Source organism: Anguilla rostrata, chromosome 18 (genome assembly GCF_018555375.3).
Source record: "Anguilla rostrata isolate EN2019 chromosome 18, ASM1855537v3, whole genome shotgun sequence".
In the NCBI taxonomy this organism is placed as follows: Eukaryota; Metazoa; Chordata; class Actinopteri; order Anguilliformes; family Anguillidae; genus Anguilla; species Anguilla rostrata.
The window spans coordinates 11,369,586-11,393,674 of record NC_057950.1 but is presented as its reverse complement, the minus strand read 5'-3'; the positions used below and the strand labels follow the sequence as shown (position 1 = coordinate 11,393,674).

Sequence of the window (24,089 nt, the reverse complement as noted above, 5' to 3'; positions counted from 1 at the left end):
AATGCTCTTTATGATGTGAGCCTGCAGCTCTGCTCGGCACTGTGGCCGCTGACTGGGACCGTTGCCCACGGCAACAGTGGCTGCTGCCTATTCCATCTGCTCCAGCCCTCATGGCAAAGAGGAGGAGGAGGCGGCAAGCGAGGGTGAAAAGGGAGGAAGGGAAGGGGAGAGAGGGATGCAACAAACCTGCAGAGCAGGTAATGAAGACTGGGGGGGAAGAGAGATGGGAAGGGCATGAGATTTTGGAGAAGAAAGAAGAGGAAAATGAGAGATGCCATGGTGATTGAGAGTGCACGGGTGCCTGCTTTCATCTTACAGGCCATGCCATGGCACCCAGTCTAACAAGAGAAACGGGGAGGATAAAAGCCTAAATGTTTAACTCCTCACCTCAAATAACCTTTTCACGGGCTCCAAAAATTCTCCCAGAAAAAGAAAACAATATTATGAAAGGCACTGGAATACACGTATCCAAGCGGCCAATGAGGATGCTTTTTCCCCACTGATGCTGAGGAAACTAGGTCTTCATATTTAAAATAGCTCACTGACAACCAAGGCCAAGATTCCCAATCAAAAACCCAAGTTATTTTTGTGCCGGGGAGACAGGGTACTGGCTTATGTGACTACTTGAAAGCTTATCACCGGCAGCTGAACTGAAATTATTCACAGAGGAGCCTGTCTCCTTTTTATTCTGCTCATGAGTGTTAAGAATTTTCCTCACTGTTTCCAGGTTTGTGATGGGTTTTGAATTTTTTTTTATGCTGGCTGTTCTTGAAGAGCAGCATTGGTTGTTTCCTGATATTGCTTTAAGGTATTTAACATGGTGCAATGTTTGATTTTGACCAGTTCAATGGTCAGTGGTGAGTGACCATTATTTTTTCTGCTTTTTTTGTTTAAGATTACATCATCATTAGTTTATATATACCAGAGCATTTACTTTGGTGGGTGTGCTTATGTCATTTGGCAGTACTGCGGTTACAACTTTGTAATCAAGTTCTGTTTGTTCTGTGACTGAACTGGATCTTTCTCTCTCCTTACTCATTCAGTGTTTTTGGGAATCTGCCCAAAGGGACCAGATGAGAGGCATGGCGCCACAGAAAACAGGAACGTCTGGAGGTTTTTTGTGGTGTGAAGTAATGAATTCCAGGAAGAGTGCACGTTGCCACATTTCATTGGTGGCCAGGACTGGTGAGAAGGCGGGTGAAGGTTGTCAGGTGTTCCATGATGTCACAATGGGGTTTAATATGACAAATGAAAATGTGGGTTATTCACTGGTGAGTAGGGCTGGTGAGAGGGCTCAGGGGGATTGTCAGGTGTTCTATGATGCCATAATGGGGACAGATGAAAATGTGGGTTATTCATTGGGATTGTTTTTCTCGGGACACGCCTCCCAGGCCTTCTTCCATAGCAGCAATGTGCCTGGAGCACTTTGCATTATTAGCACAGTCTACAGGGTTGGAGCTGGACAGGAAATAAACACCAGAGACAGAGCAGATTGTCCTGGTCCTTTTTTTACTCGCCAGACTCCATACTCCCATCAATTATCCCACATTCCTCCAACCTTTTCTTCATTTTGCACTTTTATTGCAGAATTATGAGTATTAGTACTCAGGGTACCAAAAGGCAGAGTTTGTCTTGTAGGGGTCTGCAACCCTAGCATCAGAGAGCTGAGGTGTGCGGTGGTTTTTTTGTTTATTGCTTTGCTGTATGTTTTTTTGTTTCTTAACTGATCAGTTAAATCAATTGCACCTGTGGCTATCTAGGACCAGGATTGACCACCCTTTATGTAATTGATCTGCTTGTAGTATATCATAAACATAATGTGGCATAATGTGGCTTAAGCGGATAGATATTCCCTCTAAACATGACAAGACAAATTTAAGACAAATTAGCAGCTTGTTAAAACTCTGGGATTTAAATTGTGGTTGGGACAATAGCAAGCATAGACAGGGGAACCCCAGGACTGAGTTTAGCAATCACTGATCTAGACAAATTAGTCTTCTAACATTAAGACTTATATGTATAAACATGTCCTCTCACTGTCTACATGGTCTACGTCAGAGTCTACACTCAAACAGTACAATTTAAAATGTAATCATATTTATCAAAAGTAACAGATTGTGTGATCAATGCACAATATTTATTTAAAGCTTATGAGTTTGTTTTACTTCACTGACATTTAGCGGGCTCTTGTCCAGATTTAATTGAAATGGAATACGTGTGCAAAGATCAGAGATTGAAGTGCAGCAATTCCATAGGGAGGAAAAGGCTTTTGTTTCTCCCAGCAGAAAGTTTACACATATATTAATATATTAGCTATATTAATATAACATGGTGAGGGAGAGAGCAAAAGTCAGAGAGAGAGTCTCAATGCTTCTCTCCTGGGCTGACTCCGTTTTCAGGCTTTCTCCATTGCTAACATGTCTGACAGAAGCCTGCTGAGTGTACTGTTCTGTGATCATGTCCTTCAAGGTCAGATTTTCAGGACTACCTCTGTCCTTTTTTTTTCTACCATCTATCTAGCTGAAAGCATCATTACTGAAGGAGAATATCTCTCTTTTTCAAGGTACACACCTTAATAATGGGCAACACAGAACCTCTTGATGTATGCTATTGAAAAAAAAAAACATATTATTGTGTGAGCACACATGAAAATAATAAAACAAGAAAATTATAACAGAAATCGTAGATGAAAGCAAATTCTTTTGAATTGCCCGAACGCAACCTTTGTCATGCAGGAAAATGCACCCCCTCATACACTCACATACAGTGCACACACATGACGTGTATGCTTATTGATCTTTCCCTCCCAGCTGTAGCCTTTGGGGATATATGATAGATGAAAGTTAAAGCTAAGGTGAGAAAAAGGTGTGCCTCCTATTTGTTCTTGGTTTCTCTCTCAGGAAATCAGCCGCAGCTCATGTGAGCTGGGACAATGCATATTCCACATGAAATTAAAACACCCTTACACACTAGATGTGCTGAAAACCGAATCTCAGTCAAAATGAGCCATTTTGATAGTTAAAGCTTAGACACAAAAAACAAACACATGCAGACAGCTACACACATACACACACACACACACACACACTAAACAGTATATTTGGGGAGGCCATTGCAGATGAAGTATGCTGTAGCCTCATCCTGCTCATATTTGAGAGGTGGGATGGAACGTCACCATTATGAATACTGCCATTTGATCTTTCTTCCTCGCTGCTCTTGTCTGATCATTTAGGTGCATTAGACAAGACAGCAGGCTAGATGAAAGCATTGAGCCTTCCTCTATTCAGCTGCAAACAAACCAGTTCTGCACCTCTGGGGCACTCAGGTCTCGAAATTGGGAAAACTACTTTATGTGATGTCATCTTGTTGAGAAGACATAAGACAAAGAATTGCAAGAAAGTCTTTTTAACATTAATTTAATATTACTGAATTACAATATTGAAATTACTCTGACGGAATATTTGAATGGAAAAACTAATACAAGTAGGACCCATTTTTTTCATTACTGTAGGTTATATTTTGAAAAATATTAGTTATATTAATATAGCCATTACTGTGGTTATAGTTAATCTGTTCATGTCTATTTTGCAAGAGCAAGATTTTCCACAATCTTAGCCATGCAGCAATACGATATACATATTGCATCTACTTCCTCAAAATATTATTTGAATACAATGTGAATTATTTGTTGCTATCTTTACAATAAAACAAAACACAAAAGTACTTTCCTTTTCCATCCAACCACAGTTCTTCACTTTGCAGCATTAATCATGCTCCAGCTGGAATGGTTTAAAACGGAACACCTGCCGAACAGGCTGAATCCCATGCGCCTAGCAACAGCATTCCTTCCTTGGGCACCTAGCAACAAGTGTGACAGTTGAGCGTGTGGAGGGAGGCGGCTCATAGGTCTTGTGCGTCAATCATACGGATGCTCTGCAGGGCTTTGATGCGTGATTGGGGGTGAGCGGCGCTGGTTTCTGCTGGGCACGCTCCGCCCTCCAGCTGCTGAGCCAGGGGGTTGTGAGGCTGTCCACTTCCCAGGTGTCTGCGGATTAATTTCTATTTACCTCCCACCCTCTGGTGCGGCAGCATTCTCCAGCGCCAGTGCTGTTGCGGGGCTACGTTAGCCTTGACAATGAGACGGGGGACCGGGGGATGCATGCACCACTAACCACAGCCCCCCAAGTGGTCTGCAGTGATGGATCCTAACATCACCAGGTGTGGGGGAGAGGAAAGGAGAGAGAGAGGGCATAAGAAATGGAGAAGGAAAAGAGAGAGGGAGGCTGTGAGGGTGATGGGTAATGCTCTGGGAAAAAATCAACATTGCACCTCTAAATAAAAGAAGTGCAATTTATATATCAGTACGACTACGTAAAGATGTACTACATGTTGGTTAATGTATCGCAGTGAATTATTCATAACTCATTTGCATTACCTATGCACGTGCACATATTTTGATGTGCATGTCTTATGATGCAATGTGTCTGGTCCAGAAATGAGAAATGGCCTCAACAGCTTAGATAAAATGCCAATCACAGACTTCTAATTAAGACCTCTCTTGTTCCTCATTAAATATCTACCCATTAATGCTGTTCTCTCTTGCCTCACTACGTCCACAGCACCTTGGCATTTGGAGCAGAGAAGCAATGGATTTACACACACAGTCACACGCACATACATACACATATGCACATGCATACACCATCATACATTCTCTCCCCTCAGGTGCATAAGATGGAAGGGCTCCTTCCTCAAACGCTTGTCAGTGGGCTGGTCTTATTTATTCAGAGGCAATCAGTTACTCTAATCAGCTACTATTTGTATGCATATGCATGCCTGTATGTCTTTTTATGTACGTGTGTCTGTGTGCCTGCTTATAAGCATTTTTGTGTGTGTGTACAGGTGTGTGCATTCATGCCTGCAGGTGTATGTGTGTGTGTATGTGTGTGTGTGCCTGCATGTCTGCATGTGTGCGAGTAAGCACGTACACAGATTTTTTTTTTTCTTCTTTCTCAGGGAACAGACAAGCACCTGGCTTCTAAATACAATCCTTACAGTCATTGCCGTCCGCATGCAACCCATCCATATTCAAAGACCGCTCAAAGTGGCAGTCTAAATGGAAAAATATTGCATCACCTCTCTAGGGTTCTCAAACATGTGCTGCAGGGACTGGTAACCAATTATCACCACAAATGCAAAGCAGACATTTGCGATGCTCACTCTCTTAGCCATAAGCACTGTGGTTGGGAGCCATTAGTGAACACCACTGATTTAATCACTGAATGATTAAACAGTAAAGCTGCTCTTTGATTCAAATGCATTTCATTTTGGGCAGCATTTTTTGGCCTCATTGATCACATGACATCATAAGAGCAATACAGGTTCAATTAGTAAGTACAGTCAGGTCACTGAGGTTATGAGATCATTCATACTTCATTTTTTGTATAATGTGCAGCTGGTTAGATTTTTTTTTTTTTTGGGTAAGTGTAGAAAAGAATATGCACACACACAGAGAGAAATTAAAACCATTGCCGCTAATTCCTAAGTTAAACATACTCACAAGTTAAGAGAGAAAATGAAGCATTTCTTTTCAAGAATCACGGTTTAAATTAGGGAAATAGCTTGTTAAAATATTTTGCTGCTCGCAGGAGTGCTGCTTATTTAAAAACCGCATCACATTAGACAAATATTATTCAAATCTGAGTGCGCTGGATGCTATTTCTGTTCTATTTACACTGCTATCGTTACCCAAATTTACAGGCTCTAAATGGCGCCAGTGCATACCAATCCTGGTCTGGAGCCTTGCAGAAAAACAGAGGAATTTCATATATGGAGATCCATGGTCCCTGGCAACACAGGAAACCGGTAGGATGGTGTCTAGTCAACCATTAAACATAATGGCCTCTTCACAGACACCTGAGTGTCTGAATCCCAATTTGTTAACCGATGAATTTAGAATTCAGAATATTTGTTCTGCAACCAAAATGGTTATGTGTTCTGCTTCCTGTGAAGTACATTCCAATTACAGTATAAAAATAGTATCTGTTCTTTAACAAAGCTCAGTATCAGCTGAGTAGACAAAGATGCCCAGTACCTTGTTGCTCAGGTCTCATTATTACAGAGACCAATTAAGGGCAATTTCCATGACAATGCCAATGGCCATTACCCATAATCCATCTCTGTATTTTGACCCTCTAGGTTGCCCAGGAGCAGTCTGCACTTTGATAGAGATGGCCATTTATCTCTATGAGAGAGCTTGTTGAAGATGCATGTGAACAATCTTAGTCCTTGACAAGTGACTCAAACAGACTTCAGACGTGTACTTCCATAATTATGCTGAAGTAATAATTTTGTTCAAAACAAAACTTATTTTCCATATGTCTCTTTCTGCAGGTGGATGGAGGCAAGACAATATTTGCATCAGTTATTTTCAAATGCGGTAAGCCATGGTGACAAACACACTATTTTACACTGTGAGAAATGTGGTGTTGCTAATGGCAACAGAATAGCAACAGTTACTCCCAGAACCCTGCAAGCCTCCTACTTGACTGTGTGCTCTTTTAGTAAAGGTCATGTTTTGATAAGGGAGGGCTGGGGGGGATTTCAAGGTTGAACTGGCATCCATGAAAGACATCCATGAAAATGTCATTATTCAACAAAAACTATGCAATGCATAAATTCAAGCTGGAATTTTAAAAATGTTTTAAAGCACAAAAACAGAGTACAAGACAGTTCTGTGAGGTTGTACAAAGTTCATACTCCAGAATATTCCCCATAAAATTTTGAGTAATGGGCTTTCTGTGCATCTTTTGCAATAGATGCAACAACCAGTGAAATAATTGTGCTTCTGTAAGTCGAGAGTCCAGTGTTTGTTTGTGTTTCAGTGTGTAATTATGTGTGAAGTATGTATACTTGTTGTGTGTATGTGTACTTGTGTATATGCAAATGCATACCTACATGTTATGTTTATTGTACATGTGGATGCGTGATTGGCTGTACATTTGCATGAACAATACCTGCATACCCTATGTGTTTGTTGACTTTGTGTAGAACCCCAGCCCAGGGTTGACATGATCCTTTGCACACGTGTGTGTGTGTGTCTGTGTGTGTTTGTGTGCATGTTTGCGTGCATGCATGTGTGTGCGTGTGTGTGCATGTGTGTGCGTGTGTGTGCAAATTTGCCTGAATCCGGTAATTGGAGTGTTCAGAGTTTTGCTCATTCTGTTCGGCCTTTAGGTCTGGCTGCCATAGAACTTGCTTCTAATCTGCATTAATGGCCATGTCTCAGAGCAGCAGGTTCGTCGACTTAAGGGCCAATTAGAACGCAATCGAGGGAAAACACGCTGACTGAACAGCGGGAGCGCATTCGTTTCTGAGTGCTGACTGGCTGCTAGTGACCTGAATATTATCCACCAACTGCCTGCAAACCAGCGAAATGCATTCTGACCGGATCCAGGCACTGAGGACGCAGATGACTGCGTAAAAAACAGGCTACTGGGTAAGAACCAGGGCACATGCAAAAAACCTCCAAGCAAATACACAGACATGCAACACCAGTTCATCAACCAGACTAGATCTTACATGAGCTGACACCGAGTAAGTGATGAGCTGGTGTGGGCTTTCAGTGTCTGTGAGCTGCCTGGTGGAGAAGCATTGATTGCAGTGGGCATATATAACACAAGCATGAACCCCCCCACTCCACCGGGGGGACTCTTTCGATCTGAGCTGTTGATCCGAATATTGATGACCAGCATCTGAATTTTGCCAGAGTAAGCACGGGGTCTGTTAGGTGGACGCACGAGGTGGGACGGCTTTTTCGATCAATACTAAACTCATCTTTCAATACGCCCCCCCCCCCACCCTCCACTCCCACCCCCCCCTCCCCTAGTCTGACTACTGTGCCACACTGCAGGTGAGAAGCCAAGGGAATGACAGCGCAATGCAGAGAGAGGATCGAAACCCAGCCGACTGCAGGGAGAGCCGCCCTGGCAATGGGAGGTACGTCTACATCTGCGCTCACGTCGGGGTACAGCTCAGGAGCAAGAACTGTCTTACCCACCGCTTTACACCTTCGCGTTTACTTTGACAGCCCTTTTCATCTTGAGAAGCGATTATTCTGGAAATCTGAAATCTGGATTTCACTTATTTAAAGTTATTTGGCAGTTTCTTGAGAGTAGAATTACGGATGAATTAAGGATTGTGATTATTTTTAAAAAGCTGGATGAAGGACTCTAGGAACCCTCGTGCTGTGAGTTTGTACCTCCCGCATTTAGTTTTGGTTTTTGTGCTGATTCAGCTTCTGCTTCTTAAGTACTGTACCTTTTGAGAAAATTTGCCTGCTAAGATCTCTGCAAGGTTTCTGCAAGGAGGCATTTAAACTGCATTTAAAGCCTTATTGAAAGCTCCATAAACTAGTAACTTGGCTTTCAATCTCCAATTCAACTTTTATGGCCCCATAATGTACATCTATGGCACCATAATGCGCAGTATCACATTTGAAACAAAGGGACTTGCTATGGAGATGGTTAATGACTAGAAGCTGAGCTTGAACAAAAGTCAGTGGGGACAGGTATGCTGCAGGACCTTGACTGACAGCCATAGCTTATCGTGGCAATGGAAATTGGATATGAACAATCTGAACCCTGCATTCAGTTAGCTTGATTGACACTTCCTTTGGCTGCCAATGAGAAGAGGATGCACCTCTTGTGACACCTTCCTTAATTATTGATTGACTGATTGATGGATTGGTCGGTAGTCTTCCTTTAACTTCTCTGTGCTTGAGCATATTTGATGAATTTGAATAATCACGCTTCTACAGCAAGAGGGAGAGAACATAAAGTTTGTTTGAAGTGTTATCGTTCCCTAGGTTTGGTAATGGGGTGCAAATTGCCATGGGAGAGCAGGTTACCGTATAAACCCTTGCCACTCCTCACACATCCTCTCCAGTATTGTATCCTTTGTCTCCTCTTTATTTTCATTCTGTGTTTTACTCTTGAAGTATTATAATAGCCGTTTGACGCCTCCAGGGTGGGGCAGTCCATAGGCTGTGTGGCTGGATGGGTCCCCAGGCTCGAGTCTTGAGGGTCACAGCTGCCTCCTGCATGCGAGCGAGCTTCATTAAGCAGCGGGGAGATACAGAAGACGGGTCTCACAGCGAGACCAAACCGAGATTGTGTCAGACACCTAAGATGGAGACAATTTCTTCCCAGGCAAATGATGACTAATGGTGTCGACCTCCCCGAGCGACGTGGCACTGAAACTGGGCCCCGTCCTCTGAGGCAGAACTGACAGCCCAGTCCCCTCTCCGCACGCAACCCCCAAATCTCAATTTCGCCCCGTCACACCGGTCACAGCAATCATCACACACGGGGAAAGAGAGGCTAAAAAAGATTCTGTCTCACTTACGGGAGCCAGCAACGTGACTCAGCCGCCCGCTAAGATCCTGACACCCCAGTGGCCTTCCTTCGTCACCTCGCGGCCACAGGAAGTGCTGGACGGTGCCGCTGAGTCTTCCAGTGGAGCAGCAGTCTACCTTCTCTCCCCTTTAATATTAATTATTGTTTTTTTCCTTCTTGAATGAGTTCCATTTTCAATTAAATTTTGAAATTATTTGATGCAATAATACCACCGGGGACGTCGTGTTCCTTTCAGGACCAAGCGCTTTAAAAGGTTTTCTATTTTCGGAACCGTAAATGGAGTGGCTTTTTTAAATAAAAGGCTGTGGCAATTTTCAATGACTACCTTGCTGGCTGGGATAAACAGGTTACGAAAACGCAACAGAGCAATATTAGAAAAGGTAAAAACGCAGAACATTTAAGGAGAGCTCCGTTCCTCCCTTCCTTGTGCCCTCAGTCTCTCCCCTACTTATCTTCCTATCCCCATCTACACCTGCAATTTTTCCCCACTTCTGTGAGATTGGGGCTGTCTGTCAGCCCCTGTGGCACCCCCAACCTCTCCAGATAAAGCAGGCATGGAGCTGAGCTCTGGAGCCAAGGTGAAAATTTGGGTCAGGATGGACTTTTTGCTCCAAAAACACTCGCCCCTGTCCATTTCACTGCCCTCCCCTCCGGTCTCATCTGTGAGGCCTGACTGAAAAAGCTGTGCAGATTAATATGAGGGTGCCATATGGTGGCATTTACATATTTCTGTACACGTAGGGTAAAAGATGCTGCCCAGCCTTTAAAACTGAGTCTGGCTTTTGACAGACCCAGACAGGCTGCTAAATGAGAAGCAATGGGTGATGGCGTATGTAACTAAAAATACCCCACCCCCACGCTTTCACCTCTCGCTTCCTCGTCAGCCGAAGCGGTCGCCTAGTTGGTGTTGTCGTGTTTCTCCGCGTTTGGCCTGTTGTGAATCCAAAAGAAACCCACTGGTACAGACACCCCCCCCCACCACACACACACACACACAAATACACACTCACCCGGCATTTTACCCCTGCCAGCACTCACAACTGATTCAATTGCAGCAGTGACTGGGCAAGGCCGGTGAAGAGAGAAACGTCCTAATTGAAGCACAATTGATTTTAATTGGGAGAGATGACAGTGCCTGAGGCCCAGCGAGAGAGGCTGTGGGAGTTTATGCAGGGACTCCATCACCAAAACACCATGGGTTGAATTGGCTTTACCACATCAATCTGGTATTTTCCTGCCTCTCGATGGTTGACACGCAGACAGTGTTTCATGACAGACATAGCTGTCAAAGAACTGGATCTCCTGAATATGACACTGCTGTTGCATTCTTAAGCAAGGTAGCAGACCTAAATTCTTTCAGGTACTATGAAACCGTGCACAGGGATAGCATGTATAATGTAATCCGTGTATGTTGAAATGCACATGCAACACATGCAATATTTTTTTTTTCTCCATTTAATCACCTTTGAAGCTTCCCTGATGAGGAGATTTGTGAATACTGTGGCATGAAAACTTTACTGCTGCCTAGGAACATAACAATATTTTCTAGCTGCCAAGATACCACAGAACTCCTGCATTGCAAGAACAAGTCATAACTTATATTATATTTATATGTTTATTATATCTTAGTTAAAATACGTATGAAGAGGGTGTTGTAGTTATTTTAACGCAATGTCCGTATCCCCTTCACTCACGATTCTTGTCGATTTACCTCGTAACTCCGCTAGGCGTCGCTATTGCAGTGGACATTGAGGCTCCGGTGTGTGAAAGCGACAGAGAAACGCGGTAGCCTATCTGTGTTGAAATATGTAAATACCGCAGCTCCAAGGGTGTGTGGGTGAGCGAGAAAGCGGGGCGATGTTATTTCTTTACCGTCTGCCTTCTGGGGACTGTAGATAGGCTGTAGCGGGTTCACGCTGTCCCTCTGTGTGAGTACCATGTACGGAGATGGAGAGGGGGCGATTTGGGACCGAGTTGGACGCCCCCGGCTGGACTGCATGTGCTACCTGGGACCTCCGACTACTTTGATGCCCATGTAAGAATTAAAGTTACTATTAACTAAAATGTTGATATATAGCCGTTGTATCGCTTACAATAATACGAAAACATATGCCTATAATATAAAACATTTTTAACAGAAATGTTACAAATATAACTGTTCTTTCTGACTGCTTGTGCGCACTGACAAGTAACATTAAATGAGTATGTGGGCAATATCAGTCGCAATATCCCGCGTATTTTAATCAACATAGGTTATCAGTGCTGAATAGAATACCCTATATAGCTAATAATCCGATGTGGAAAATTGGATTGTAATAGCTAGTACTTTATGGTCTAGGCTTGAGTAATTTAAATGTAATTGAAATGTATTTTTTTTTTTTTGCGCAGCGAAACAGGTACGAGTGTATGTATATTCACGCTGGCCAATCGATTTCTGTTTATCTCTCACAGTGGGCATGTCATTATGATATCACCTCTGAAGTGTTTTATTATGCAACTAAGCACACATACCTATGACTTCCATATAGCGCACGTGCAAGTGACTTTTTTTTTAAACACAGGTGGTCGGTGGCACGTTTTTTTAAATTATTTTTTTAAAATGCTGTCTCCCCTAGGAGACGAGCACAAGTGTTTTTTGTGACAGAGAACGTGGCAACTCCTTAGACTGTGTGGAGTTACGCATTTACGAGTTATAAAATATAGTGTACATCTCTCGCAATTTGCAATCAATTTATGAGACTGCCTCCTGGTGGCTGAGACTAAATGTGACCGTGTGAGCCCCTGTCTTGTTGATGAAAGACAGAGCCAGGCGCTTCGGCTAAGTGGACATGTGTGGGGGCTCATGCGTAGGAGAGGGGTGCGCGCGTCGCCTTTTCTGTCCATTAACCTTTTGGCCTCCTCTTCTCAAATCGCCTTTAATCGATTGAATTCATCTGCGTGTTTTGCAGTTCACTAAGATATTTACTTATATTCTATTAATGGGGATTGCACGGTAAATGCAATCTATTGTTACAGTTGTAGTCACTTCCATTCACCATCTCCCTCTCTTCTCCCGTGCTGGACCAGTGAAGGATGATAATTCTCTCCACTATGTGTATCCAAGCAGTGTCTTACGCTGGAGGGGGGATATAGCCCTCCTCTCATGTCGCTGTTAGCAGAGAATGTAGGCTACTATTAAGCAGTATTTTAGATTAACTCTGCCCTGCCTCCACGGGCAACCTGGTTGTCGCCCCATCCTTGTTATGAAAGCACCACAATAGGTCTCACCTGGCGCTCACGGAGCCGACAGTAATTATCTCGCCCTACCTCATCTGTCCTGTCTTTTTAGCGGAATGCGGAAATCGCCAGACGTGAGCCCGAGACGGCTGTCAGATATCAGCCCCCAACTACGACAGCTGAAGTACCTGGTAGTGGACGAATCAATTAAAGAAGACTTGAAGGCGTCCCGCTCGGTGGAGGACATAAACAGTGCATCCATCGAAGAGCGAATCCTGAGAATCACTGGCTACTATGGGTACCAGCCTTGGAATGCAGTTTACCACAGTAGTAAGTACACCACCTTTGAATAACCGGCTTTTTAATTTCAGAATTTGAGATAACGCGTTTCTTAAAATAAAAATAATAAAAAATAACAAGAACACAATAGAAGAAATGAAAATTGCACTCCCCTTTGATTTTTGCTATGAAATTGTGTGCATTTTACTTCACGCGCTGTGCCACAGCGCCACAATAGCGGGAACATAACCATGATAACTCGCATCGTGTGTTCATTTATTTATGTTGCTCGTGGAAGCAGGGAAATTTTCGTATTAAAATGTAATATCGATTACATTTTAATATGCAATGGGGCAGAGTCCTGTATTTGAGATAAAAATGTGTGTGTGTGTGTGTGTGTGTGTGTGTGAGAGAGAGAGAGAGAGAGAGTTTGTGCGTGTGTGCCTTGCATCACTCAGCTATGATGGTCTCCAATTAATTACACAGCCATAACAGACATTAATTAGCGGCTGGCGTTCCTGGCAGACAGAAATGGCTAAACTGCTTATTGCAGTAGGCACGAATACAGAGGTTTAAGAATAGCTTGCAAGTGTTGCCTCTTTACCCCAGAGTTAAATTACAAGTCAATACCTTGAAAAAGCACCCTGTGGTTTCAAGCATTATCATCTTGCAGCTGTGATTTCCTTGTGCAAAAGGCAAAAACACAACACAGTAGTGAATGGGGAGCCAGGGACATGGGTGACCACCCCCCCCCCAGTACCCTATGAAACATTGATTTTCAAGTCTTCAGCTTTTGGTTGTTCAGTCTCAGAAGCTCTGCCAAGATCAAGGCATTTGTCACTCTTTGCATACTGGCTTTGCAGTTTCAAGTGTGAATATTCTTGTACTGGGAACATTTTTTCTCTTGATTTCTCTCCTTAGTTTTCTTTTATCTGTCCGTGTCATCCGAGGCACAGGGGACAATGGAGTGTGGGCGTCTTGTTTTTGTGCCAGCGGGCTTTTCCACGTGCAATCAGACCTTGAAATAAATTTCTCTGTGTGATGCAGGAGTAAGAATTATTCATTCCTAAATTGAAATTTTAAATTTTTACTTGAACTTAAAACATCAAATGTTTTTGAGATGACATGAGTTGTGTTTGATGGTAAAAATAGAACATATTAAGCAATTACAAACTTGAAGATAACAAATTCCCATGTCTGCTAGGAGCTAGCAATGCCTCTTCTGAAATCCAAGAGTCCCTGGGCGGTTGCTGTCAGAGAGTGATGTGTATGTCAAAATCAGCGCTTTGTTTTTAAAATAAATGTTCTTTCTTTGATCAAAAATGCAGCACTCCGTGTTATGTGTTTAGAACTCAGCCAGGCAGGAAATTAGGATGTGTTTCTTTCTTGTTGTTGTTGGATCTAAGAGGAGCCTGCTCACCAGGCAATGCTTGAATCAGGGTTATGAGGTTCAGTTTCCTTTTACCATAGAAGAAGAATCAGTTTGGGTCTGGGATGCAATGATGCTGGGGGTCGGAAACACTGGCACACTGGACATCCGTGGTAGAGTCGGTTGGAAATATTTCCCTGCTTTTCCCCTTGGTGAGGTGAGCCAGTTTCGGCCAGTGAGGTGCGAGCTATGTGAGGGCATGATTTCAGAAGCACCGGCCGTCTCATCTCCCTTGACGACCGTTATCTGCTTGGCTCAAGCTCCCCGCACCGTCTCCTCCCAGCGTGTCTTACCAGCGGCTCTCTGCCACGTAGCCCTCCGCAGACACGGCTTTTTGTGCCTTGCATGGACGCAGCCTGGGCCCCCAGGGTGCTGTTGGGTGGGAGTGGAGAGGGAAGCTGACCTTTTCTTAGCTGTCCGGTTCTGTGTGTCGTTTACACTCCACACCACGTGAGGAAAGTGATGTGTGAATGGACGGGAAGCAGGAGGCTGGGCCCGTGTCCCTTTTCCCATTTACCCCAGAACCAGAGCGCTGACACGCTGTCGAGGAAATCACTTTGAAGATGAAGAGACTGGAGGCTGGGAGTGGGGAATACTTAGTTTTAAGCAAACCCCCCTTTTGTCTATAATGTGCATCAGAGGAAAGCCCTATCTGGGTTTCTTTTAACTGCTGTTATCTGACACTTACCCTGGATGTGTGCTGTGGTACTGGGGCATCGTGGTTCTGCGTTCCTGTGAACTTGTGGCATTTTAGCACTGTAGCCCCACGGTCTTGTGAACCTGTGAGAGTGGGGATCTGTGAGTCTGTGAGAGTGGGTCCCTGTGAACCAGTGAGCGTGGGGATCTGTGAGAGTGGGTTTTTTTGGTACTGTAAACCTCCCCCAGCGTTTATTGAAGTCAAGTTGGAAATCTCTGCCCTTGATCGAGTTCTGTCCCATCCATGTAGCCCTGTCATTGCATCAAATAACTGAGATAATGCTTTTTAAAAACATTGCATATAGATGTGATATGGCCTTAAAATGTGAGATACTGATGTTTCATTCACATTGTGCAGTTAGATTGGAATGGTTTCCGACCAAACTAAAGGAACTGCTCAGTTGCACTTGGTCTGGGTTCATTCAGAATTTGTTGTGGAAAAAACACAGATGAATGCTGGACTGATGGTGAAAAGGGGTTGCTGTTGTCATCTGGGAGAACCATGTGACCGTTAGGAGAACCCTTAGCAGGAAGCTCGCTCCCAACACTTTCCATCTGTGGATCTCTGCCTGCAGACCTTCCAGTGGGTTGCCAGGGTGTACACCGCACCCCTGGCTAACGGTCTCTGTATAAACTTGTTCCGGGTATAGTCCCCTGTGAAGTCGGGCTGGCTGTGTGAATAATGCATGATCTGTTCAGCTCACTCTGAATTATACAATGGCAGAGAGCTCTGAGTGTAAGGTTGGGAGGGGGGCTTAGATATGTGAAGACCCTGCCTGGGCTGTACACACACACACACACACACACACACACACACACACACACACACGTTACCCATAAATAAATGTACAGTAGGCTTTTCCACAGTTCTCTGCAGCACATTTCAGGCGTGATCCTGAAATACTTTGGACAGGAGCCTGAACTGCATTTGGGTCAGATGTGACTCAGCACGTGATTCTGGTGCAATGACAGCTAAAAATATGGGGCGCTGAGGTTCATGAACCTGAAAAGCAGCACTGTGAAATGTGGTACTTAAAGTATTTCAGAGATGAAGTACAATTCAAAACACTCAGCACACACAAAACACTCAGTGCTGTGCTGTACAAATGTGGGGATATATCATAGAGTAAGTGTCTGATAATCGCCCTTATATCAATAGTTTTTTATCCTTATCCTAGAAACCAGCAGTCCCAAATTTTTTACTGACAAAGCTACCAACAACTATTTGAATCGAGTCACTGGCTACAAGTAAGCGATTCTGACCTGGCATTTATTTCCTGTGAACATTGCTCTACTTTGTGTAGAGCATCAAGGTGCTTTTATGCTGTACTCTGTAACCACATTCCTTTACTAAGCATGAATTTTCTATGAAAAGGAAACTTACTCCAGCACACCCTGCATTTATCGTGTTTCGGCCTGTGACCTTTATCAAGGCACAATAAAGGTCACAGACTGAATGATTGACAGATGAATAAATGCAGAAACATGTGTGTGCATGAGTGTTATCAACTGATAGGGTTTATCACTTATTTAATGTGATAAATGCATATTTAGCCATATTTAGGGCGGCACTGTAGTGCTGTGGGTAGCACTATCACCTCATAGTAAGAAGGTCCTGGGTTCATCTGGCCTGGGCCTTTCTGTGTGGAGTTTGCATGTGGGTTTCCTCCCACAGTTCCAAGACATGCAGGTAGGCTAATTGGAGACTCTAAATTGCCCATGGGTATGAGTGTGTGAGTGAATGGTGTACATGTCCTGCCTATTCCTGCCTCTCGCCCAATGCACGCTGGGATAGGCTCCACCACGACCCTGCCCAGGATAAGCTGGTATACTGTAGATGATGGATGGATGGAAGTCCATATTTAGCACCCCAGATGTTTTGGAGCACCGTGCGTTTTCCTCTTGAATTCCTATAAAACAACAAAAGGACCATTCCAACCTTGACCGTCCCTACTAGACAAGTCACACTTTGAATAGGAATGTGCCCACGGTTAACAACACACATTGCACACTGAAACCTCAGTTCTCAAACATTTGCATTTATCGTGGAGAGGAATCTTAGGGACTTTAGTGTTTTGTTCCTGTAACAGATAATGAATAACAACAAAGTCGACAGGTCACCATCTGCTCAGATTCAGCCCAATTCTTTTCCTGAAAACTCCAGCTATGCTGCATGAACGTAAGGCAAATATGAGTTCATGTTTTGGGGTATTTTTTCTGCTTAGAAACAGTCATGTTATGTAAGGTTAGAGAAATCAATTATTTATTGAGGGAGCTGAAATCATGCTTCTACTCCACCTGCCCTGACTGCTCTCTGAAATTACAGTCAGTCCAGACACATCTCGCTCTATCTTATGTCTCTCACTCTATCTTATCTCTCTCTCTCTCTCTCTCTCTTTCTATTTCCCTCTCCATCCCTCTGTCTCTGTCTTTCTCTCCAATTCTGACAACAGTGGATAAATGTAGCACAGAAACAAGGCACAAGACAAAAATTGGTTCTCTCTTTTTGTTTCTCTCTAGCCTTCTCTGTCTCTCATAAAGCGCTCTCACCTGCCACAATGCAGTTAAGCTACTGAACTTGTCGCCAAACATATTTGCATAATCAGTTCTTGGGGTGGGACACACCGCTGTGCTGCCCTTGCTTCAGTGAACACATTTGCCTGTGTTAAGCCCATTGGTGTGGAGTCAATTACAGTAACATTTGCCCAGAACGGCTCAGTAAGATGCAAGTTATGCACGTTCATGAACATAGTTTGGTGTGTTCAATGACTGCTCAAAAATTACTTATATAATAAAAAGTGAGTCAAAATTTATTAAAATAATTAAATTGTTGGTTGAATCAGTGCCGTTGTGTTTAGGCCAAACAAAAACCCCACACTTTTATTATGTATTGTAATTCCTTCTCCTGACATACCAAAGAATAAAATCAGTGCAGTTGTTCTTGAGCAAAAGGCAATGGAAAGTTCTTGACCATTAAATACAGTATCTGTAGAGTATTATGTAAGAGCAAACTCTTGCTCAGAACATTATGAAAATTTCAGTGTAGGTAATAGTAAGGGTTGCGGTTGGGTTTGTCTCAGGACAGCAATATGCATTATCCACTGCCTGCAATTAAACCATTTAAGCTTTTACGGGTCAGGAGCATGATGTGTGTGTTTTCAGTGCAAGCGTTTAGGTTGCGTTTGAAAGAAAAGCTGCTCATTTGTTTCTTGGGCAGAAACCACATGAGATTTATTATAATCAATGACCCCAGCATGTGCTAATGAAAATATGGAGAGAAAATCAGACATCTACCCATTAGGGAAAAATCTATTGTGAGCAGTGTAGGAGAGCGAGGGAGAAGAGGGGGGTGGGAGATGTTGTCACCGTTTTGATGTCCCTGATCTGAGTTTACTATGCATTGACCGGCAAATGCACACAAATGCATTCACACACATATATGTACACACACACACGCACATGCACATGTATATGACCTCATAGGCACACATACACACACACACACATGCACATGTATATGACCTCATAGACACACGCACACACACACACATATGCACATGCACATGTATGCACCCACATAAGAAACACACACACATACACACGTGCACATGTATATACCCACATAGGCACACACACACACACACAAAGCTTTATCTGCAGGCAGCAGCTGTGAAGCATCTTCCTTCTTGCTCAGTGTACCCTGTAATGGAAAAGTTGCCTGTTTAATTTCAGGCCTTTCCAGACCTCCATTTCCCCTCTCTCTCTCAGTTTCACTCTCTCTCCTCTCTCTTTCTCTCTTTCTGTCTCTCTCTCTCTCTCCCTCTGCACCACTCCCTTTTCCCTCTGTTGATCTCTCCCTCTCTGCCACTCTCCTCTCCCTCCCTTTCATTCTCAGTAATTACAGGTTCCGACTGAGGGAACAATACAACGCCTCTCAGTGTTATTAAATGGTGTAGTCTGTTGTGACCATGCCCCGGTGCTGGTAGGTAGTTATCGGAGAGGACGCTGGCTCCTCAGACGTGCTCTGAGATGGGCCCGGCCTTTCAACAGGCGGGAGATAGAAGAGGGGTAAACCAAAGAGAGATAATTGGACACGCTTTTCGAGCGCTGATCCCGCTCTCTTCACTTGAAGGCAAACTCTCAGAGGACTGGCAAACAAATTCCAAAAACAAAAATTATTTTAATTTGCTGATCAAATGCAGAGCTTTTATGTTGTCATTACTCCCATTTTCCACAAAATACAGAGAAAATATATTAAATGGATGTCCTAAGGGAAAGTAAACTTCAAATAGAATCTTCTTCCTATCAGTGAGGCAGGGAATACTCTGGTGACTTGATCTCTCTCTTCCTGAGACAGTTTGGCCAGTTATGCATTTCTCTTTGGGACTGCTAAGAGTAGCTCTTAATGTTGGATGTGACATTAGTTTAATTATAAACTATATTTCATATGAAGATTTTTTTAAATCTCTCTAGGATTGCACGCACATACAAGCACACACAAACACAGCACACATGCACAAATGCGCACACACACTACACACACACTGAAGCTGACAGAAAAATTGTGTGTGTGTTTAACAAGGAAGAACCCAAGAGAGAAAGGGTGAATGAAAAGACAGCAAAGGAAATAAGTTTTATGTTAATGAAAAGAACAGAGCGTACAAGAAAAGCCAATGCTTGATTTGCTCTCAGCTTGAAGTGAATTACAATTAAGTACAAGTGCACAGAAAGGGCTAAATGTATAATACAGTTATATTTGCCGATTCAGTGTCATAATTTTAATGAACAACTGTCAGTTATGCTGAAATTAGCATATAAAATCTTATTTTGGAGTGTGTAAAAGAGCTCTGGATTTTTTCTCCTGGTGTGAATCGGAGGAGCTCTTCAACCAGAAGAAGAACCTGCATGCTCATTCCCACATTGTGTGTTGCTTACAGTGTGTCAAAGGGGATTGTTGCCTCTATGTATATTTTGTTGTACGTTAATAATCACTTTGTGAAATACAGAGACCATTAGTAGCTCTCTGATAAAAGCAGCTGCCAAACAAAGTAACTATTCAATGCGAAAAGAGTGACAATTAGGGACTGCACGGCAGAGTCACGATAAGTGAAAGGTAGTACTTTTAACATGAATTTTGTTACATAATTCATAATTGTAATTGATGGTACATTTGCGTAATGCACTTTCAAGAGCCTCCTTTGGGCTGTGATGACCCTCCATCTTCACCAAAGTGGGGACCGGAAGCACTGTTAAGTGAACTCGTACTAAATGTCTTTTCTTTGCAAAAAATAATTTTCAAAAAAAATGGAAGCTGTGACGGCAGAGAGCTAATGTAGCCTTGGGGTGCTCAGGTTTGTTGTGTGAATGCTGGGTTTTGTTCCAACCGCCTACGCTGGCATCATTTTCTCGACAGCTGCATACACCAATGCTTGTTTACTCCTATATCAGAACCACAGTAAAGGTTTTGTGATTCCCTCCCCACCCCCCCCCCCCCCAAAAAAAAGTCAGAAAATGTAACTGCTTGTTCTAATTTTAAAAAACTATGTCATAATACTTTGAAACTGACTGTGCTTTTTTCAGTTCATACTTACCTTCCTTCAGATCATTTCACTAGACCTCTGTTGCTAGCATACTTTAGTGCAGGACTAGAGCCATGTTGTTTCTGCCACTTCAGTGAGAAAGAGAGATGAACACCTTTGTACATCATCTCGGATTCATTTGGAGCCATTGTCCCCATCTGAGGAAGAGTAAACAAACAATGCAAGGAAAGCAAACACGCCAAAATGCGGGGCAGAGAATAGATTTAAGGGTTCGGCCCTCAGAGTGTGTGACAAGGTCTCATTTCATCCAAAATCAATGAGCTTTGTGTGTGTGTGTGTGTATATGTGTGTGTGTTTGTGTGTATTTGTATTTGCCTCAAGCACTACGTTGTCCTCTAGTCTGGGGTGTATCACACAGTAGAGAAGAGTGCACTTGTTCGGACTGCTATATGAGCGGTCTGGGCTGTTTTTGCTATAGGGATTGCGGGATTGATTCTCAGCTGGGAAGAGGAGTGGTGGTCAGGAGACAGAGGCAGCTTGAAGGGTCAGTGTGCCACCCCTCCAGTGAATATCCTGTCTGTATGGATGGCATGAGGCTTTTGCACATCTTTAATTGAATGTGAGCAGAAGGTCCTGTGGAGAAATACCATTTAACGGTGCTTCTGTAATAAAAGCAACATCCAATAGCAGTCAGCTCTTTCACTGACCAGCAGGGGATGGAGTTGGTGGGAAATCCCCTTCGGCTGGTCAACTGTGGGGTTCTGTGTGTGTGTGTGTGTGTGTGTGTGTGTGGTGTTTGTAGGGGGTGGGGGTAGATCATACAAACCACGGCTGCATAGTAGGGGGTCACTATGTGTGCGCGCATGTGTGTGTGTCTATGCGTGCATTTGTGTGTGTGTGTGTGTGCATGTGTGCTTATGTGTGTGTGTGCGCGTGTGTGTGCACGCATGCGTGTGTGTGTGCGCATGTGCGTGTGTGTGTGTGTGTGCGCGCATGCCTGTGTGTGTGAATGCATGTGTATGTGTGTGTGTGCCTGTGTGCTTATGTGTGTGTGTGTGTGTGTGTGTGTGTGTGTGCGCATGCCTGTGTGTGTGCATGCATGTGTGTGTGTGTGTGTGTGCCTGTGTGTGTTGGGAGGAGGGGAGCGCTAGTTCTGCCTTTGGCTGCTCAGCGGGCAGTATGTGTGGTGGGTTGAAGGGGTGGGTGTTCTGCCTTTCTGCATGAGCTCATTTCTGCATAACAACCACATTTACAATATCATGTTAACCAACAAGCATCGAACAGGGTGAATTGTACTGTTGTGATGCAGTTAAATGTTGCCAGAGGTAAATATGAACCATCATTCACCACATGAATATCAGTAAATTCTATGTGTCATGGATGTGACTCATAAGCTATCTCTGAGAAGAAATATGTGCGTGTGAATGTGTATGTGTGGATATGTGTGTGCAGAGAGGATTATGAAGATTGTCAAGAAATTTCTGCACACACACTGCATCCCTTCTCTATCTCCCACACGCACAGAGTGCCATGCCATTGTAGTGAGGTGGTTTTAGAGGGAAAATCACTGAGGGAAGGTCAGACTGCTGAACAAAAGCCTAAAGAGAAGGAACAGATCTGCCAGATATGAAAGAATGGAAGAGTGGGAGAGAGACTTATTTCAGAAGAAGAAAGGAGAGGATCTATTTTAGTGATTCTTTTTTTCCTTTCCTTCTTGATTTTCACTCCGGTAGGAATGGCCTCTCGTGCTGTGAGGAGGGACACGAAACCCTTTGAAAAGGAGAAACCCGCGTCATCTCACACGCTTGACAGTTTCTCTCAGAAGCAGCATGTTTTCTTGACTGACATTTCAGTCAGGCTTTCCCGTCTTAGGACTAACGACGATCTGATAGGTAGACTTGCGCATGCTTTATACTGTATAACCTCAAGCAATGCTAATTGTCAGGCGTCTTCCTCTGCGGATGGTATCGAAAAGATACCGATCCTTGTTTAGACAAAACAACACCGTCCATTGCCATACACAGCATTTCCAGCAATGGTGCTCATTCTAAGAGTCACGTCAGCATAAGACCAGCATAATATCACACCTCCATGTCTAGTGTAATGTATTTCAGTATAGCGGAGGAATGGAGGAGGTCTGAAGGAAGCTGGAGGAACCAGGGAGCAGATATGCCTGGAGTCACTTTATTGACTGAATATGATATCACATGTCTCTCATATTTATTTCACAATTTGTGGTTGGATTTACCTTCGATTTTGTGTTTGTAGCATAGATTGTGTGTTCCAGCTCATGTTCTGTAGAGAAAGATAAGAGAAGCTGGAAAGCCATTCTGCTGCTGAACGTACTGTGCCAGACCAGAGCAAGATGATAGGGGCAGGAAGTACTGCGGGCAGACGAGTCATACGTTTGGTGCCGCACAGACCACCTTCTCTTCACAAAAGGGGGAACAGAGAATAACCCATTCATTCGGCTTGCTGTGTACTGTTTATGCTAGCATGCCTCGCAGGTACTCCAGCTGTCTTCAGAAACCCATATTTGAGGTTCGGGCAGAGGGAGACGATGCTTTGTGCTGGCTGACTCCCCTAGCTTGCAGTGGGAAAAAAAATCTGAAATTACTGCAAACTAAAAAACTTTCAAATCTGGAGATTGACATTAAGGAAGCATTGTATTTTTTAGTTTCACTTTCTGCCAGCTCTTACTTATTTCTACCTGTCCCTTATCCTGCCTGTCTGGTGTCTACTCGCGTTCCCTGGCAGCTCCTGTAATGACACACACATTCACACACATGTTTGGGGTCTTCAACAAGATTGAGGGATGGATGGCACCGCTAACACACTTTTGTAGATTGTTCTCTCTCTCTCTCAATTCAATTCAATTCAATTCAATAAGCTTTATTGGCATGGTAAGGGTACACTTACATTGCCAAAGCATACACTCACGTGACAAACATAACAGACAGGCAATAACAATTTAACTACAATAAACAGAATAAATATAAAATCCAGACCACAGAAATAAAATTCTACATCTAGAAGATAACGCACACAAAATGTCAATGAACTATAATAACTTTACTTTTTTGGTGTCAGTGTTACTCCCTGTCCCTCAGTTTGTGGCAAGTGGTAATGTATTGTGCTGCCAAATCCACACATGCCCTTCTTTCTCCCAAAAGGAATGGCAGCTTCTCTGTCTCTGAGTGCATCTCAAATTGTGGGCAGATTTCTCTCTCTCTCTCTCTCTCTCTCTCTATCTGTCTTTTTGTTCTTCAGATATTCTCGAAGAACAATTGTGGATGATTGTGGGATTGTGCTCACTGATTGGCGGACGGGACTTAAGAGCGATGATGCAGCAGAGCTTCATCGCCGTCCCTGTTACCAGCGCTGCCCTCGCCGCCATGATCTAGAACTCCGAGTGCTGTTCGGCGGGAGAATGCAATTTCACGTCAATATCAATATCAGTGATGCTGAACCGAGCACAAATGAGAGATTCATTATGCAGGCTGGTCCTCCAGT

The 24,089-nt window shown here is 43.6% G+C and overlaps 1 protein-coding gene across 1 annotated transcript in view; it reads left to right on the top strand.

Annotated features, from left to right (window-relative positions):
* The first annotated feature begins 11,271 nt into the window (after positions 1 to 11,271).
* slc35f3b (solute carrier family 35 member F3b) overlaps positions 11,272 to 24,089 on the top strand; it is a 51,190-nt gene continuing 38,372 nt past the window's right edge. Inside the window, exons 1-2 of the mRNA XM_064317703.1 lie at positions 11,272 to 11,451; positions 12,745 to 12,962. Coding sequence (XP_064173773.1) covers positions 11,354 to 11,451; positions 12,745 to 12,962 — 316 coding nt within the window. The 5' untranslated portion in view covers positions 11,272 to 11,353. The remainder of the gene's footprint in view (positions 11,452 to 12,744; positions 12,963 to 24,089) is intronic.